Raw genomic sequence first — 15,320 nt, forward strand, 5'->3', positions numbered from 1 at the left:
TCACGCTGTGTTGTGGTCTGTTTCTGACAATTTTGCTGTCACTGTAGCTGTCATAGAAACTGAGCGAGCGCTGGGAGAGATGTGTTACTGAAGCCGAACTGCCAAAATCTTGGTCTTCTGATAATGTCAACACACTGATTTCTGGTGTCCACATGAGTAATGTCATGTCAGAAATTCAATAAATCCCTTACATGATGCTAATCTATCATCTTCAGCTTAGTCTAGATGTGTAAAATGTTAGATCTTTGCCAAAGCTTACTGAAGATAGAAGATAGTAGGTTTTTTTTAAAAAACTGAATTTGATAGATAATCAGAGTGCAGCAAAATATTGAACAATACAATCCTAATCCTAAAATAAGATAACAAAAGGAGGAGTCTCAAGTGTTTTCTCTTTGGCTTCGGAAAGCATATATATTTTGCAGCCAAGAGAGTTAATTTTGCTGCTTTCTCCCAAGATGTAGATAAATTTACCCTTGCTTGTGTTGTCAGGGATTTCTGGCCATATGTGCTAGTTTTTTTCCTTCCTTTAGGTCAGTTTATTTTGTGCACTAAGTGACGAAGCGAAGCTCTGAAGCTTAATGGCTTGTAGATAATGAAAACACTGCCTGGTTTGTCTGTGTCTACCTATTTCAATAGCCAGACTGTGGTCACTTAATCCGTCTTCTTGGCTATCTCACCTACCTCTGAAGACATTTTGCACAAGTCATCTTATTTATTTTAAAGAAGTACTCGAGCAGTTTAGTATTGGACTTCCATAATGTTGGGGGGGCTCACAAGAGACAGATTAAAAAAGAAAGGTCTACATTGATTCTGAAGAAGCCAAGGTGCCCTGACTTTCAGTCCAAAGTATTGGTCCTACAATTCCCATGATGAAACTGTATATCATCTTTTTGTTAGACTCTCCCTGCTAGATGAAGTCTCAGGTTTTTTAAAACTCAGTGTCCCCACTTTACAGGCTTTCCAGCACAACTGAGTATTACATGCTCCCCTTTAAATACATAACATTCAATTTGATGAAACACTGAAAATACTTCAGAGAGAGCCACATTTGAAAAAAGGAACGCTTCCTCACACAAAATTACCACTGACATGCTAATAGCAACTTGTGCTGGTATATTAGCTATCTTAAAGGAGCAGATTGACATTTTTGCAAATACACTTATCTGCTTTTTTGCCAAGAGTTAAATGAGAGGATTGATGCACTCATGTCTGCACACTAAATATGAATCTTAGCCTGGCTCAAAGGCTGGACTACATATTGATTCAACAAACAAGCTATAACATGTTAATTAGGGCCATTTAGAAGTGGTGTAGGTGGATTTTATCCGATAGAGCCAGGATATCTGTTTTGTGTTTTCAGGCTTTGTGCATGCTAAGCTAATCATCTCCGTATTGTAGCATCATATTTAATGAATAGATATAAGAGTGGTATTGATCTTCTCATCCCTGCCAAAAAGCAATTAAGTATATCACCCAAAATTTTGAGCTATTTATTTAATCTATTATTGACATAACAGTCCATGTTTATTACAATAGAATTCCTTATTTTTGAAGCATTGAGCCTTTTTTTTTAAATTCTCAATACAAGAATTTCTTAGTTTGGGACTGAAACCCCTCTTGTTTCCCTCTTGTTCAGGAAAACCCATATGTCATGCGCAGAGACAACTACCAGGACTTCCAGGGCAACGACCAGTACGAGGGCTTCTGTGTCGACATGCTGAGGGAGCTGGCAGACATCTTGAAATTCTCCTTCAAGATCAAATTGGTGGATGACGGGTTGTATGGGGCTCCAGAGCCCAACGGCTCTTGGACTGGCATGGTTGGAGAGCTAATCAACAGGGTGAGTACTCTCTCACTCTCACTCTCTCTCCCCCTCCCCCTGCCCGTCTGTCTCACATACACACATGCTCAAAGGCTCCAACCAGTGTCTCTCCAAACAGAAACTTACAATGAAAACACACACATGCACATACACACCCACCCACACACACACACACACTCACGTTGTAGCCCCAAACCACAACTCTGCTGTAACTTCCCATGTCTCAAATTGCCCTCAGAGGGGAGTAAGACTCTTATCTAGGACAAAAGCTGACTTGATAATTCCCCAAAAGAGGGTGGTTGCATTGCCTGAAATTGTCTGCACCATCTTTCCTCGCAGTAACCCTTCAGTACCCCAGCCTGCCCCACCCCCTCCACGTTCCCTCCCTGTCCAGGCCTACTGCGCCTCTGACAGACACTCTGGTTGAAGCAGGCTAATGAGAGCCCCTCTCTGCCTAATTACCATACGGTATACTTCAATTACCAGACTGTGGTCCCTGTGTGGGGCCTGCCACACCGGTGCTCCCCCAGCTCTCCACGCTTCCTCTCCCTCCCTGCCCTCCCCACTGCCTGATCACTCAGCTCTAATTAGCAGCCCATGTTCATCAATTAGCTTTTAATGGAAGAGATGGAGTGGAGGCAAAGCGACCAGAGACCTGCAAGGTTTTATACAGGTGGAAAGACCAGCCACCCAGTGCTTACTTGCAATTAGCCTCATTTGGATGGTGGCTAATGTGTGTGCCAGAGTGAAAGCGACAGTGCATGTCTGTATGTTTTTCTAAATGTATTTCAAGTGCATAGTCACATTTTTCATTTTTGATTCAACATTCTATACAAACAGGGCTCTCATCTACCTGGCGCAGCATCAGGTTTTGCTCTATTTTTGCACTGTTACCTGTCCAGTTGTCGTTCTTCTTTCTGACTCTCCTCCTCTGCCTCTATCCTGCTCTCGCCCCCACTACTTTCTATCTGCCCTTCTGTCTTTGTCAATCCTACAGAAAGCAGACCTGGCAGTGGCAGGCTTCACCATCACGTCAGAGAGAGAGAAAGTTATCGACTTCTCTAAGCCGTTCATGACCCTGGGGATCAGCATCTTGTACAGAGTTCAACTGGTGAGGGTGTTAGCTGGGACTGCAGGGCACCCTCTACGTGATACTCACTACAGATCTTGTGCTGGGTTTTCTTTTGTTTGCACTGCTTTTATGCTGACAGGGTCATACAGACGACGACAGGCTACACTTGTTGGTTGATTCTTAACGAATCAGACTGAGCATTGCGTAAGAGTGGACCTCATGTCTGAAGCTGAGGACTGTTTGTGTAGTGTGCTGCATACTGTGTGCACAGTGAATTTATAGGTGTGATTTAAATTGCTCAATAAGTCAGTGCTCTGTAACTGGGTAACAGTGGCAGCTTTACATTGCTAATGAGGTTTTGGGTCAGAGCCAAGTATGCTTCAGCAGTAGGCATTGTGAAACGGAGCGTTTATGGATTGTAGCATTGGCGTATCAAAGCACTGCAGACTTACTATCAGAGCACAGTGAAGGACACTGCCCTCCTGTGGTGCGAAGGGGACCGACTGCTGAGACATGACACCTTGTTTTGTAACATACTGTACCTTCCTATTTGTCTGTCACTGTTGCTCCATCTCTCTACTCCATCTCCTCTTCTTCTCTCTGTGCACCAGGGGCGGAAGCCGGGCTACTTCTCCTTCCTCGATCCCTTCTCTCCAGCTGTCTGGCTCTTCATGCTGCTCGCGTACCTGGCTGTCAGCTGTGTGCTCTTCCTGGCTGCAAGGTCCATACATTACATCACACACAGCACTGATAGTCTGCAGCTCACATCTGTGCACTATCACCATTTATCTTGTTGAACATGAGTTGCCTGTCACATAACAGAATTGTTTTACCTCATACAACCTCCCACAGACAGTTTGAGGGGGATCGAATGACTGATTGCCAGTGACTTGAATGATATGACAGAAGTACATTACTGTACTGCAGTTTGACCTCAAGGTCATTCGATTGTACCTGTGTTTCCCCACCAGGCTGAGCCCCTATGAGTGGTACAACCCTCACCCGTGTCTGCGAGAGCGCAGGGACATGTTGGAGAACCAGTACACCCTGGGAAACAGCCTGTGGTTCCCTGTCGGAGGCTTCATGCAGCAGGGGTCAGAGATAATGCCCAGAGCTCTGTCCACCAGATGTGTTAGTGGGGTGTGGTAAGTTACAGAATGGTTTGGTTTGTGCTTGTATGTCAGTCAGTTTAAAGCCCCTATCCACTCAGAACAGTGGATTTTTGCATAGTGTTACTTCACTTTGATGTTTGACCTTCACTGTGCAGATAGATGTATGTGTTTGACACCAGAAGGCTGTTTTCACATTGATCTGACATTTCTCTCTGCTCACCTTAAATCAGAGTTGAACATGTGTATGTAAGAGCATGATTTTGTTACATCACTAGTCGTGATGTAACAAAATCCAATCCGATCCAATCACAATCCAATTGTGGTTCTGTATGCAACTTACATGAATGTTAAACTTGAGGCCTCCAGTCAACACATATTGAGACACAGACTTTTGTGATGTGGGTGACATCTTGCACCCAGCAATTTAAAAAAAAAAGTGAATTTTTCAATTTTAAGAAATCTTTTAACTAGTTTTTTTAATTGATAGACAGAAATTATTATTCAGAGTATTTGTTTTGTCTTCAAACATTTCAGCAGGGAGTCTTTAGATTTCCAAACTGCCACATGTGTCACATGTCTCTCATATTGCTATATAATGTTATGTTTAATTTTTAATGTTACAGTGATAATAATATTAAATTATTTATTTATTAAATCATAGGTTTACCAAGTGGTAAGCCAAAAGAGACGATATAAAATACAATAACACATTTAAACACAGTGTAATCATAAAGAGGATAATAACAAGGTTAGCAAGGTTATATGATTGATATACTGTATATGAAAAACAATTCAGTAAGAGGTGGCAGTAAATACAGATTATGACAAGAAGTCCAAGCCATACAAATCAGTCTTTAAACAAAACATATTAGCAGAATCGTCCAATGACAATGACAACGTATAGCAAACTGTTTTAGATATTAGAGGCCATATTGGAGAAACTCAGTCCCCTGTTGGCATGTGATTTACGCAAAATAATTCATTCAATCAAAACCTTAATTTTTCCTTGCTGTTGTTTCTTTTAGCACATCTGCTATGCGAGACAATGACATTTACATTTTATAGTTTAAGCATAGAGCTGATATATAGCCCATACGTTTCAGTCCCTAAGCTCCAACATTTCAAGTAAACGATGCAAAAATGCCAAGTTCACAGAAATACGAAGAAAGAAATAAAGGGATGAAGGCAGGAAGAGCAAGTTACACTGAGCTGATGGATATGAGATATTATTAAGTAAAATGGGTAAATGATGTTGTTCTTAAAGAGCGTTTTTGGACATGCAAGAAAAGTCATAAGAGAGTCCCATCTCTGAGTTTCTTACTTACTATTAGTGTTGTGTGATATGATTACAAATACCCCGATATAAATAATATATTTCAGAAATGTTACAGATTATATTAAGATATCTCACCCTTTGACATTTCTTGGTGTGTTTGGCCATTGTGGACAAATTTATAGCAAGGATTTATAGCAATATTGGATTTTTATATGATTTAAAATATGATGAAATATCTTGCTTTTTCATGTTTTTCCATTGCTTTATTAGCTCACAACAAAGAATTCTAATTGGCTGGTTAACCTACAAAAAGTCTCTTAATTGATTTTCCAGACAATTTATCATGGTATGTTTTGATCTGGAAATTACATATGCCGTGATCTTATCCATATTGTCCGTCCCTACTTACCCATCTCACTTTATTCTTCCGTTTGTCTCCACCTCACAGGTGGGCGTTCACCCTGATCATCATCTCCTCCTACACGGCCAACCTGGCAGCCTTCCTGACTGTCCAGAGGATGGAGGTCCCCATCGAGTCTCCAGACGACTTGGCTGACCAGACCAACATTGAGTATGGCACCATCCACGGAGGGAGCACCATGACCTTCTTCATGGTATGACCTGCTGCAGCAGCTGTGGCTCTGGTTGGCGTTGTGTCCGGGGTTTTTGAACGGGTGTATGTGTGTTTTATCCTGAATTGCCTTAATGGCAGCTGTTTTTCTTAAAGTGTTTGTGTGTGCCTATGTGATTTAGTGCAGTATTTTGTCGTTATTGCTGTGCCTGGAGTGAGTGGTTGTCCTCATATCTGCCACTATATCTCCGAGTTCTTCCGTTGTTTTCTTAATGGCTGTTTGTGTTAAGTGGCTGACTGCCCGTGTTTGCTCATGAGAGCGCTTCCGGCATCTGTGTCAGCATCTGTGTTTGTCATAGAGTGGGTGTGTGTGTGTGTGTGTGTGTGTGTGTGTGTTTTGTCTTTGTGTGTAGGTGTGTTTTCATGTGGGAGTGTGTGTAGGTGAGTGTATAAAAATATATGTATTTATTTATTTGAGTGCATGCGTGAGAACTGGCTACATGCCACATTGTGAATGTGTGTGTTTTGCATTGTCATGGTTGGTCCACACTGGGGATATAAGAGACTGGTTTATGTTTGCCTACATAAGCCAGTTTCAATGCTACAGCACATTATTCCGCTCAATGCTTAATCCACACACACAGACACACATACACGCGCACACACACAAACCCACACAGACATACATACAATACACACTCGCATTGTTACACACAGATGTCGCCCTCTCAACTCTTTTCCTTTCTTCGCACATAATACACAGAGATACAACATGTAATTGTACACTTTAAACACTTAATCCTGTTTTGGAGCCTGCCATTTTTGCTAAGTGCTGAACCACCTCCTGTGTGCTGATTTACCTCCATCTGTATGAAAGATGATGCATCAGCTATGCCATGAGCGAATAATCTGTTTTGATTCGCATTGCTTTTTTTTCCCCTCTTCTCTTTTCTACCCTTTCTCCCTCTATTTGCCATTGATATTTTACACTGCTTGTTGTTATTCTCACTGGATTCTCTGTTCTACGTGTACTTCCCTCTCCTGTTTATCGAGGATACATCTTTCTCAATTTCCGTCTTTGATTTTCATTGATCTCCATTTGATTTCTGCTTCAAAAACAGATGATAGAACCCGTGGGGAACCACGAATGTCCAAACATGTTAAGTTGCAGTTTAAATTCCTTTGTTGTGTTCCCATTTCTCTACAGAACTCACGTTACCAGACCTACCAGCGGATGTGGAACTACATGAACTCCAAGCAGCCCAGTGTATTTGTGAAGAGCACTGAGGAGGGCATCGCCCGCGTGGTCAACTCCAAGTATGCCTTCCTGATGGAAAGCACCATGAACGAGTACCACCGCGGCCTCAACTGTAATCTCACGCAGATAGGAGGCCTGCTGGACACCAAAGGCTACGGCATCGGCATGCCACTGGGTAATACTAGCGTATCAATCTAAAGAAAACTTTTCATTACATTACAAACATTTTTCACTAAACATATGTTACAAAGTGATTGTGGCCACTGATAATACATTACCACTAAATACTGTTAATAACTTAAGATGATAATGATGAAAATATAGGGTACTGTTGTAATCAAGACAACTGCATAGTAATTTATGTGTGATTCTCCGAGTGCTATGTAAATATAGCAAAAATATTTTAAGTAGCATTCTGTAGTTGGGGAAACATTAACAGAGCAACAGTTTGATCGAGGCCACTGAGATCGAGGTCTACGTAGATGTGGATGAGGTCTCTAAAGATGTGGATCATGTCTCTGTAAAGATGTGGATCAGGTCTCTGTAAAGATGTGGATGAGGTCTCTAAAGATGTGGATCAGGTCTCTGTAAAGATGTGGATCAGGTCTCTGTAAAGATGTGGATCAGGTCTCTGTAAAGATGTTGGTACAAACTGATTTCCTGTTACTTGGCCAGCCTGAGTCCCATTTCATCCATTCCACCTACCTGTGAGCAGACATAAGCCAGGAGCAGATGGTCCAAGCTGGGTTAACTTAGCTTTTAGCCCTGTCTCTGCCCTCTCCTCTGGGACAGTCGCACTGCCCGCTGCGGCATTTGGTCTTGCTGGTGGTCAAGAGATGCCGAAGGTAGTGACATTCAGGTCCGCTGCTCTTAATCCAAACCCCATGCTTCATTTCCTTTGCCTATTACTGGATTTCCGACATGTTTGGTGGGGCTGGATATTGCAGGATTGTTTCAAGGTGTTCTGGTCTTCATCCAAACTGAAAAAATAACACCTTGAAAGAGCTACGGCGGCTGCATCTGCAGTGTTTTTTGGAAGGATTTGTGTTGTCATTAGCTGCACTAAAAATCTAATGTTAGCTGTTAGCGGGGGCAGTGCTACCACTTCATCAGATGGTGGACAGAGGGCAGACTGGATACTACAGTGCAGTCCTCGATATGCATACATAGCTTTCATATTGTCTGTGCCTGTTGTGATCTGTAGTGTCACACTGATTTATTGTAGTTAAAAAAGTCAAAAAGATGATATATACAACTAAAATGCTGGTCAAAACAAAAACCTCAATTGACTATCAGAGAGGCAGAAACACCTGCACGAGATCAATTATGCTAAATTAGACACATGTAGTGGTACTGATTGGTGAGAGATTAGATCTGAAAAATGTCTTGTTCGTGGTTGATTTATTTTTTATTTAAGGGATTAGTAAGTGTTTCAACTGGAAGTACATGCATGCTGAACATGCAGTTAATTGCTTTTCCATGCACGTCCAGCTCCTCTGAAGCTCCACAGTTGTCTGCTCTAAGGAGGAGTAGGAAGGGATGACTAGAGGGAGGAAGGGGAAGGACAGAAAGTGAGATATGAGGGACCAAAGGTGTGGAGAAAGATGAAGCAGAGTTACTGTAGATTAGCATGGAGAGCAGACACAGATAGGAAGAGACAGACCAGAGAGGAGAGACAGGTCTTGATGTTGACAAAAAAGAGAGTAATGCTGATATTTGATACTATATTTAGAGTGGTGTCAGTCTTCTCATTTAACTCTCGGCAAGATGGCAAACACGTTTTTTTCCAAAACACTGAACTATTCTTCTAATTCGACTGAATTCACTTTGATAACCACAGAGATGAGTTGCTGGATTGTGTCATAGGTACAGTGTGTAAAAGTGCATTTCTTTCAGCATCACTATATGGACAACAAACACATAGTGACAATTCACAGTCCAATATCCAACAACAGTGGCTCCACAACTCACTCAGTGGGCAATATATGCTTATGGAGCTCGGAGTTCAGGTTCTCTATTGCAGCGGGGAATAACACTACTATGTTTTTGAAATCGTTTTGTCATGGTGGGAAGTGATTTGCTGCCCCTCCCAGAGGATAACGGCTAGAGTAGGGGATGATCTAGTCAAATGCTATCTGAGATTGTTTTCCATGCTGTGTTTACAGGTTGTTTTGGAGCAGTTTGGGTTGCGTTTGGGAAAAAAAAAAAATATCCCTGCTACTCTGAACAATTCACGGAGCACACTATCAACAATTTTTATGGGGTCTGTTTTCTTGCAGAAAGTAGTTTTAATGAGAACTGTTCCGACCGGCTTCTGCTGATTTTCTTCATTGCTGTAACATTAGAGTCACAAAATATATTTGCAATTTCTGCTGAACTGACCCTTTAAACCTTCCCCTTCTTTCCTAGTGTATCTAGCTCATAACGCACTTTGTGTGCTGTCTGACCAGCAGCTGTACCGCTGGCTCTGTCTGGTTGTAATCTCACTCTTTATCTCTCACTAATCCTCTCCTTATTCTCACAGTAAGATCACTCTTCGCCATCTCATGCCTGCGACAGTAATTCTTTCCCATTTCTCTTCTCCCTTTTCTTTTCCACTCCTCATTTCATGTTTTTCTCCGCTTTTGAAATAACCTCTTGTGTTTGTGGCTCTTTTGTTGCACCTTTTCTGTCCTCCTTCACCTGCTCTTATCCGGCTTTCCTGTCATTTGCCAGGGTCTCCGTTCAGAGATGAGATCACACTGGCCATCCTCCAGCTGCAGGAGAATAACAGGCTGGAGATACTGAAGAGGAGGTGGTGGGAAGGAGGCCAATGTCCCAAAGAGGAGGACCACCGTGCCAAGGGTCAGTCGACTGCAGCTGTCTGTCTACCCTCCCTCCTTCTCTCTAATGTCCTCAGTAGGCTAATCGTCTCCTCAGTCTCTGCTACAGTCCAGCGAATGGCTGCTAATGTCTAACCTAATGTCCTTGTGAAGGGTGCTTAGCACAATCTACTTTCCCAAATGTCTTCTGTTTGTCTCAGGTGGTCTGTAATGGGAATTTTATTAGAGTGAGTGTGTCTGTTTACGCGTGCATGTCATCTGTGTATGTGGGTGTCTGAGCCTGTATAAATGACAGGGACAGTGAAACTGCCTTGCATTTATTCCACCACTGTCGGATGAAGATCTCTTTCAAAAATGTTTTTGGTAACTCTGAAAAAAAAAAAAAAACAGATTTCATGCTTCACTTTTCAGCATCATTGAGCTTCATCTGTACAATGTATCTCAAGCATTTCACAGCCCCATAATTTTGGTATTCACTCAGCCACTTCCTCATGGGCCATTTAGATTTTTTAATTCAATTGAGAGAGCACTCCAGTGATTTGGTATTGCACTTACATAAAATAGAGATCCTTGCCAGAGACAGATTTTTTAAAAAGAATGGTCCAACTTGAAGCTGCAGAGGCTGAGGAGTCCAGATTTTTATTCCTTTGTATGAGCCAAGCTCCAAAAACATTGGCTCGTACTCTTAGACCATCACTTAGTGGTAAATCCCATGTCATACAAACTCGATGTAGTTTGTTACACAGGCTGAACGTCTGTGGTCTCCAGGAGAAAATGAGGTCACTTGAGTAATAACTATCTTTGCCGAGAGTTAGATGAGAAGGCATGTTTTGACTGGTTTTAACTTCCCTGGTCGCTTGGCAAGCTTTAGAGGTGCTGGTAGGCAGATTTTGTCACCCTCGGACAGAGCCAGGCTAGGTGACTTGCACTGAGCTAAGCTAATCAGCTGCTGAGGATGGCTTCATGCTTAATGCAAAGACACAAGAATGTTACCAATCTTCTCATCTAACTAATTGAGACAGCAAACAGCTGTATTTCCCAAAATGTGGCTACACAATTTCCTGTTTTGACAGGCTGTGGTGTATGTTAAAAAAAGACATTTAAAACCATGCCAGGGTTGGTGTGTTTCTGCATGTGTGCACTAATGTTTGTCTGATGTGGCCCACTTTCAGGTCTGGGCATGGAGAACATTGGGGGCATCTTTGTGGTGCTGATTTGTGGCCTCATCATTGCTGTGTTTGTGGCCATTATGGAGTTTGTGTGGTCGACACGCCGCTCGGCAGAGACTGATGAGGTATGCCCCCATACCTGCCCTCGCCGACCCCACAGACACACCCCAGTAGGTTCCCATGGCATCCCGCCAACCCTTTTGATTATGTTGTTTTTTGTGTGTGTGTGTGTGTTTGTCTGCGTGTGTGTTTGTGTGTGAGAGTGAGTAGTATTTTTTTCAGCTTTTGCCTCCATTTATATGTTTTTGTTTGTGTCTGTGTGTAACATTTGAGGGTCAATGCGTTATGTGCATGTGAGATGAGAGGAATGTTCAAGTATGCGGCACTGAACTGCTGTAGTGTACAAAAAGTGTTTTAAAGAACAACAGAGAATTTGATTTTACTTTGCATGTTCTGCCTGTTTTGAAGTCTGTGTGCCATTCTAGTGTTTGGTGTTTAACAGTATGGCAGTAAGTGTTTGTGAGCTAATCTTGATGGTACAGATAAGCAATATTGAGAAATGCCAATATTTGCTTGCATAAAGAAGTAGTGTGATCTTTTTTCCTGGCATTAAATGTCATGATGTATCTTCTTTTACATGCCTCACATGTACGCTGGTATTCTTCGTTTCCATTCTTGGATTACTTCTCACCCATCTCACCGTGTGTCTTCCTCTATCTCTCTCTCTCAAACCGCACCTCCTGTCATTCGGCCATCAGTGTCTGTTCTCCGATAACGAGTACTGTTTCTGTTTATGTGAGCACATGACCTTTTTATTATGATTTCACTGAGAATGTTGTTTGTCTGTAGTGGACATGTTGATGCATTTTGTCCGTCATGTGTGCCAGTTACAGTAGTCGTGCTGCTGGAATGATGAAAAAGATTTGTGGGTGTGACGGCGCGTCTTACTGTGTGTGTGAGTATGAGTGCGTGCGCACAGTTGCTGTATGTGTGAGTGTGCCTTTGTGTACGTGCACCTGAGTTTGCAGGCCTGCCTGTCCGTTCATAGTGCATAGTGCCATAATGAAGTGCCCATAAACTAAACAACATTTTGGTGTTTTGTGTGTTTGGATTGTAATAACTCTCTCTGCTCCTGGGATATTCTCCCATCTCTATCCATCTCCACATCCTTCCCCATCTCCTCCTCATTTCTGTTTTCAAACCATCTCTCATTTGTTGATCTCTGTGCCCTCGCTTCTCCTTCGACTTTTTTCTTTACCATGCCTTACTGTGTCTGTTCTTTCTGCCTTGTTCCCGCCTTGCTCTTCTCTTTTTTTGTTTTGCTTTTCCTTTCATTTTTGTTGTTTTTCTTCCGCTCTCCTATTTATGTACTGCCTTTATCACTGTCTTGTTCTGCTGCCTGCCTACTTTGTGTCTGTGGCACCCTCCTACCTTTGCCTCCTTCCCTTCCGTCTTTCCCTCCCTCCTTCCTTTTCTCCTTTAGGTGTCTGTCTGTCGGGAGATGATCACAGAGTTCAGAAACGCCGTCTCCTGTAAGAAGAGCTCTCGCATGCGGCGCCGTCGGCCCCTCGGCAGCTCAGCAGCTCTGCGCCACCCCACACGCATAGCTCTGGGGGCCCCTCGGCCCCTGCGCCTGGTCCGGGAGATGCGCCTCAGCAACGGCAAGCTCTACAGTGGAGCTGGCCCACTGACAGGTGGAGCTGGAGGTGGAGCAGGTGGAGGAACAGGCCCTCCCGATCTGGGCCCAGGGCCCCAGCGGATCCTGGATGATCCACTGGGAGCCAACACCACCCCTCCTCCACCAGCCCCTACCCCTGTGATGCTGCCTGCTCGCAGCTGCACCCACGTGAGGATTTGTCAGGAGTGCCGGAGGATCCAGAACCTGAGATCAAGCAGCAGTATAGCATCAACCACAACAAGAATACCACCTTCATCAGCTCCCCTGCCCAGGCTACCCCCACCCCCTCCCCCCTCTTCATCCAACACAGACAGTGAGGGCGGAGGGGGGCCCAGCCCAAGACGGCTACACCACAGCTCACCACCTCATACCTCGCGGCCCATTCCAGCTCCACAGAACAGCAACACCACAGACCTATTGGGTGACCAGGACTGAGACCAGAAGCAATGGGCAGTGTGAGATGGCTGCAAGGAGCAGATGATGAGGTGACTGGGGACCATTTGTGCTGCTGAGAGAAACACGGCTTGTTTCCACACATGAAATTCATCAGAGAGCAAAAGGGGGAGAGACAGAGAAACTCTACGAGGGCAATCATTAGAAAATGAGACAACCTTTAAAAGGAGAATAAACAGGAATAACCACAACCCTTTTTCCAGTTGAGCTTGAGGCAACAAGCACGCAGTCAGTGAAGCTTCTTCAATCAGCTCCGAAGAACAGTTCAGTTTTGACAAATCTGAGTGGAAATGCACATGACCAGATGATGGTTTCCATTGGCCTCCTTTGTCTCTCCTCACTCACATCTCACTTTACCTTTAGAATTGAGGGCACTGGTTTTCTTCCACAGAAACTTCCCTGGAAGCTTACTACCCTTCTAGTAAAATGAAGCCTTGTTGGAGGACATACTGTATCCGTATGTGATTAAAAACTAAGCAACTAAAAGACTTCCAGAGAATTATTTCCTGTTGTTTTGTTTTTCTTTTGTTGTCTTTTTTGCTTTGCTACCATTGTTCTAAGTGGGAATTACAGAGTTAAATACAGACTATATGTGACAATATGGTGGATTATGACATATTAAGAAACTTGACTTCGGCAAATTGTGTTTCAAGAGTTTTGTGTCCCTCCCTGTGCCCCACAGCTGCTTTTTGGATGGTATCAGGGAAGGTGGATGAAACAACTTCAAGACAACATAATGCAAACAGTAGCAGAGGAAACTGTTGGTCTGCCTTTCTTTACACTGTGTGTGCGTGTGTGTGTGTGTGTGTTAAAATTTGTGCTTCCTGTTAGTCTCTCTGTAACTACTCAAAGTGAGGAGAACCATGTACCCAGCAACAGCACCCCTCTACAAACGTTAGATAATCAGACAGCCACAAAAAGAAGAGAGAGTGCAAAAGGCTTTGAAATGTGAAATTAATGTCCCTCGTTATCCTGGGTAACGCTTGCCAAGCCTTTACTTCTTTTTCACCTCTGTTCACACAGCGTAGAAGAGATAGAGACCGGGCGAGGCAGAGCCAGAGACAGAGGAGCGAGAAAGAGAAGAACAGAAAGCGAGGTGATAGAAAAAGGCAGACAGTGAAGAGGAAACTGCTGAATTTGAATGAGAAATCCCTAACTGAACTTCCATTATTAGATCTGTCCTGATCTGTTAATTCTGGGCATCTTTTTAGGGGCTTGTTAATGCGCCAGCAGGCTGTAGCTGCAGCTTCTTCCCTTCTCTCTGTTAAACAGACAGACTTGGCCGTCCACAGCAGAGGCTCCTGCCAGAGTGATAGACTCAACACAGCCTTGTCAATACTGTCTCAAGCTTTTGATCGCCTAATTACTCCCCTCGGTGGCAGGGGACTCATTCAGGAGGGGGTCGAACACAAGGAAACATGCTGATAAATAGATTTAGAAGAAATACATGTTTTTCACTACAGCTGTGAAGGGAATCTGGTCTCTTTTAATTATGGTGTTAACGTTACAGCTCTACTGTTGTGCGAAACTCCAGCTAAACCAAACTAAATGCTACAGTATATTAGCCACAGTGCAATGTTTCAATGTTTTAGCCCTTTAACTTCAAATTGTGTACACTTCACATTATTGCTGGTGATAATTCAAAGCACACCATAAGTTTTCACACAGATTTCCAATCAACCAAATAGCTACTGCTTTTACTGTACACCAAGTACTTGTGGTATAAAAATTAAGTTGCACAAACTCGCTTTAGGTAGCCGATCCATCATAGGGCGCATTAAATGAATAAGGCTGGTGACACTACATTATTCTTATTGTCAACAAATAAAATGAGCAAAAGTACCAATGAATTGATCTGACTAATAAGTAGCCAAAGCCTCATGTAGCTTTTTCCTCCTTGCCGTACAGCTTAAAAACACATTGAGTCACATCGTTGCACTGGTTTGAGGAATGTTTGCTAAAAACTGCAGTGCCCAGCTGTTAAGAAATAAAAAAAGAAAGAATACTTTTGTGCCAGTTTTTTAAGAGTTGGGTCTGCGGTGGGACCAAAGGGGCTCGGAGCTGAGTGCCACAAACAGGTTGTGGAA

At 43.2% G+C, this 15,320-nt stretch overlaps 1 protein-coding gene across 1 annotated transcript in view; it reads left to right on the plus strand.

The window, feature by feature from the left end:
* Window positions 1-13,506, plus strand: part of grik5 (glutamate receptor, ionotropic, kainate 5) — a 29,397-nt gene extending 15,891 nt beyond the window's left edge. Inside the window, exons 11-19 of the mRNA XM_070836182.1 lie at window positions 1,637-1,840; window positions 2,820-2,933; window positions 3,506-3,615; window positions 3,866-4,039; window positions 5,731-5,896; window positions 7,061-7,286; window positions 9,827-9,955; window positions 11,106-11,272; window positions 12,586-13,506. Of these exons, the coding sequence (XP_070692283.1) occupies window positions 1,637-1,840; window positions 2,820-2,933; window positions 3,506-3,615; window positions 3,866-4,039; window positions 5,731-5,896; window positions 7,061-7,286; window positions 9,827-9,955; window positions 11,106-11,272; window positions 12,586-13,215 (1,920 nt within the window). The 3' untranslated portion in view covers window positions 13,216-13,506. The remainder of the gene's footprint in view (window positions 1-1,636; window positions 1,841-2,819; window positions 2,934-3,505; window positions 3,616-3,865; window positions 4,040-5,730; window positions 5,897-7,060; window positions 7,287-9,826; window positions 9,956-11,105; window positions 11,273-12,585) is intronic.
* The last annotated feature ends 1,814 nt before the right edge of the window (window positions 13,507-15,320 follow it).

This window comes from Pempheris klunzingeri, chromosome 8 (assembly GCF_042242105.1).
Source record: "Pempheris klunzingeri isolate RE-2024b chromosome 8, fPemKlu1.hap1, whole genome shotgun sequence".
NCBI lineage: Eukaryota > Metazoa > Chordata > Actinopteri > Acropomatiformes > Pempheridae > Pempheris > Pempheris klunzingeri.